This window comes from Jatropha curcas, chromosome 5, assembly GCF_041381405.1.
Source record: "Jatropha curcas cultivar XTBG-Jc1 chromosome 5, XTBG_Jcur_1.0, whole genome shotgun sequence".
Lineage (NCBI taxonomy): Eukaryota > Viridiplantae > Streptophyta > Magnoliopsida > Malpighiales > Euphorbiaceae > Jatropha > Jatropha curcas.
This window is the reverse complement of record NC_143155.1, coordinates 23,447,346-23,451,146: the sequence shown is the minus strand read 5'-3', so window position 1 is coordinate 23,451,146 and position 3,801 is coordinate 23,447,346. Positions and strand designations below refer to the sequence as shown.

At 31.7% G+C, this 3,801-nt stretch overlaps 1 protein-coding gene across 1 annotated transcript; it reads left to right on the top strand.

Annotated features, from left to right (window-relative positions):
* Nucleotides 1–298: 298 nt before the first annotated feature.
* Nucleotides 299–2,669, top strand: LOC105630442 (amino acid transporter AVT1I). Its single transcript, XM_012212254.4, has 3 exons — nucleotides 299–457; nucleotides 583–1,190; nucleotides 2,106–2,669. The coding sequence occupies exons 1-3, from the start codon at nucleotides 364–366 to the stop codon at nucleotides 2,616–2,618; spliced, it is 1,215 nt and encodes a 404-aa protein (XP_012067644.3). The 5' UTR covers nucleotides 299–363; the 3' UTR covers nucleotides 2,619–2,669.
* The last annotated feature ends 1,132 nt before the right edge of the window (nucleotides 2,670–3,801 follow it).

Genomic DNA, 3,801 nt, shown 5'->3' with positions numbered 1-3,801 from the left:
GAGAGGGTGACTTTTGGGAGATAGGTAGGTAACAACTTGTCACAAAATGCTATGTGCCAAGCAATTGAAATGCTTATCTAATCATCTTCACCGGCTACTTCTAAACCTAAGTTAAAAAAGTCAAAAAAGTTTTTTAAAAAAATATTATTATTTTATTTATTTATTTTTTACAATATATGGTCAAAAATATTTTCATTTGAATTAAAATACTATTTGTAATTAATTTAGTATATAGATGGATCCATACACCGGATGTAGGTAAGTCTTTCCCATTATATGATTCGCTTCAACAATAAATACCTAACATTCAAAGCAGCGGGCAACCAAGTTGGTCTGCCTAATACACATAACTAAGCAAAGAAAATGGAGAGCCAAAACCAGCTTCCACAACCACAGGAACCTGTCAAAGGCACCACCTTTCTTAGGACTTGCTTTAATGGAATTAATACTTTAGCTGGTCTCTGCTCTCTCTTTCTCTATTTTATTTAAACATTGTTATATAATATATTTATGTAATGTATGTTTCATCTACTTGTTGTTAGGATTTTGAGAAATAATTTAAATTTAACATTGCCCTTGCAGGTGTTGGGATACTATCAATTCCGTATGCACTTTCTCAAGGAGGATGGATAAGCTTAACATTTCTATTTCTGGTAGCAATTCTGAGCTTATACACTGGATTACTCTTAAGACGATGTATGGATACGGATACAACGATCAAAACATACCCAGACATAGGAGACAGAGCTTTTGGGTATAAAGGAAGAGCTATCGTATCCATTTTTATGTATCTTGAACTATATTTGGTGGCAGTAGAGTTTCTGATACTAGAAGGTGATAACTTAAACAAGTTATTTCCAAATATGGGTTTCAGAGTTGGTGGATTAAAAATTGGAGGCAAACAGGGATTTGTTCTACTCACTTCCCTTGTAATATTGCCAACGACATGGTTAAGGAGTTTAGGGATGTTAGCTTATGTTTCTGCAGGTGGGGTTTTGGCTTCTGTCGTTTTGGTTGGTTGTGTGTCGTGGGCTGGTGCAATTGATGGTGTTGGCTTTCATGAAGGAGAGTTGCTCTGGAATTGGGATGGATTGCCTACTGCTATAAGTTTGTTTGCCTTTTGTTACTGTGGACATGCAGTTTTTCCGACATTGTGCAATTCTATGAAAGATAGAAGCCAATTTTCCAAGGTAGGAATTGGTTTAAGAACTCCTGTCCCTATAATTAATCAATTTATCATTATTTTTATTTAATAATTTCAATAAGAGTTCATCTCAATTTTTATATATTATTTATAAGAAGTCTGGAGTTTACATTCTACACTTATGATGTATTTGATTTTTTTTTTTTTTTAATTGTTTAATCCTTCTTTTCTATACTTTCACCTCTCATACCACAACTTGTTCACTTTCAAGAGTAATAATTTAGGAAAAGACTTACCTATATCGGGTGTATGAATTTATGTATACATCAAATCAATTACAAGCAATATTTTAGTTTAAACGATGACATTTCTGATCATATACTGAGAAAAAAATACAGTAGTAATATTTAAAAAAAATATATTTTTTTATTGTCTTAGTGTATAAGACCACACATATACACTGAGTGTAGGTACGTCTTATTAATAATTTATATTTTGATATCCATATATTTCTCCATACTTAGACCTTCTGAACTTATAGATAAATTTCATAACATTCCTCTCGCCCAACTACGCATAACTTGTAAGAAATTCATATCTAATAACAAAGTAAAATAAATTTTTACAATTTGAAAGAAATTTTTTTGTTCTAAAATTTTATTACTTCATATTGTTTTGTAATTATTCATTACTACTATCATGTATTTTCATTTATTCTATTTTATATTTTACTTATTCAATCTTTAATTTCAAATTATTTTATATCATTAATTTCTTTTTCACATATCCCAAACAGAAAAACAAGTGAAGGAAGTATTTGTCTTGTGCTGTCTTGTCTATCATTGTCTCTCAAAGCAAATGCATCTTAATGGTAGAAGTAACTTCTAGGTGGAGCGTTTTTATGAAAAAAGGAAAAAAAAATTCTAATCTATTTGACTCTTTCTCTCTTCTCTAATTGCAGGTTTTACTTGTCTGCTTTGTTTCTAGCACTATAACTTATGGATCAATGGCAATTCTTGGGTACCTTATGTATGGTGAGCATTTGAAGTCTCAAGTGACTTTAAACCTTCCCATCAGAAAAATCAGTGCAAAAATAGCAATTTATACAACTCTGGTAAATCCTTTGACCAAGTATGCAGTTATAATTACTCCAATTGCTAAAGCCATGGAAGACACATTTCGTCTAGGCAACAGCAGATTTCTCAGTATCCTCGTCAGGACAGCAATTATGATAAGCACATTAGTTGTGGCATTAACAATTCCATTTTTTGGGTATGTGATGGCTTTTATTGGTTCTTTTTTGAGTGTCACTGTCTCAATGTTGTTCCCATGCCTCTGCTACCTGAGGATCAACACAGCTGCTCGAAGTTTCGGGTTCGAGCTGGTGATAATTGTTGGAATCCTGATAGCTGGATTGTTTGCTGCCATTGTAGGTACATACACTTCTATCAAACAAATAATAAACCATCTCTGAGACTGTGCAGATGGAATTTAAGATCAGCAAAAATAAAGTAATTGTTTTGCATGTCCAAGAATTGCATAAAATCAATAAATCAGAAAACAAAATACAAAATACTGCATATCTTCATTATAATTTCTGATTTCCAGGATATAGCAGTTTCTGCACATTTTCTGTGCAGCTAATCTTAAAAACTGCATGGATAGCAATTAACTGGTCTTAATGCTTCACTGGTCTAATATATGGTCTATCATAAGATCAATTAACTTAACATAATACTCCAAATAAATCAAGTATTTGATATTTTTATCACAATCACCTATCTCAAAATAATACTCTACAAAGTCTCAACTTAACCATAGAACAGAATTTTTTTTTTATTATTTTTTTTTTATCACACACTTATTATACAGATTGTATCCTTCTCACAATCATCTATCTCCAGGTAATATCTTGTAAATTCACTTGTCTATAATACATAAACTTTCATCAATCACATATCCCAAAATGTAAAACACAATTTAATTCTAAACATGGAGATTTTATTAATCACTTATATTGTACATATCATTTCCTTATCTCTTATTTACCTAATTTGCTTAACATTTAAGAATTGAATTCTCCATAATATGTAGGGTATTACTGCAAACCTTGCTAGACCTATACATTTAAAAGAAATTCTTCAATCATCACATAACTTAACACGAATCTAAACATTAATGAAGACAAACACAGCAAGACAATAGTTTTCCTATACACTCTTGCTTATAAACTGATAACTTACTCGATACTGTAGTCCTTTGCTCCGATACCACCTCTGTCACATCTCTATTTTTGGGGTGTGACAGTAACAAGGTAGCTGACTTCCTAGCCAATATGGCAATTACAGCAGGTCCCAGCATGTGATTCTCCCTTTTAGTTGCAGTCTCTTCTGTGGGATGATTTGCAAGGCATGGCATGGCCACGGGTTATCAGACTTTAGTTTGTGTTTGGTCCTTTTGAGTATTCCTCGCCTTTGTATCTTAAAAAAAAAAAAAGTTGTCTGTGTTAAATTAAAAATTATTTACTTCACGATGAAGTTGAGAACCTGTTTTATTTATTGGTTTATTTTACTTACGTGATTTTCATCTAAATCTTTTTGTTATGTTGTGCGGTTAAAGAATTAAGACTTTTTAAAAATTAAAGGAACTTAAAATTT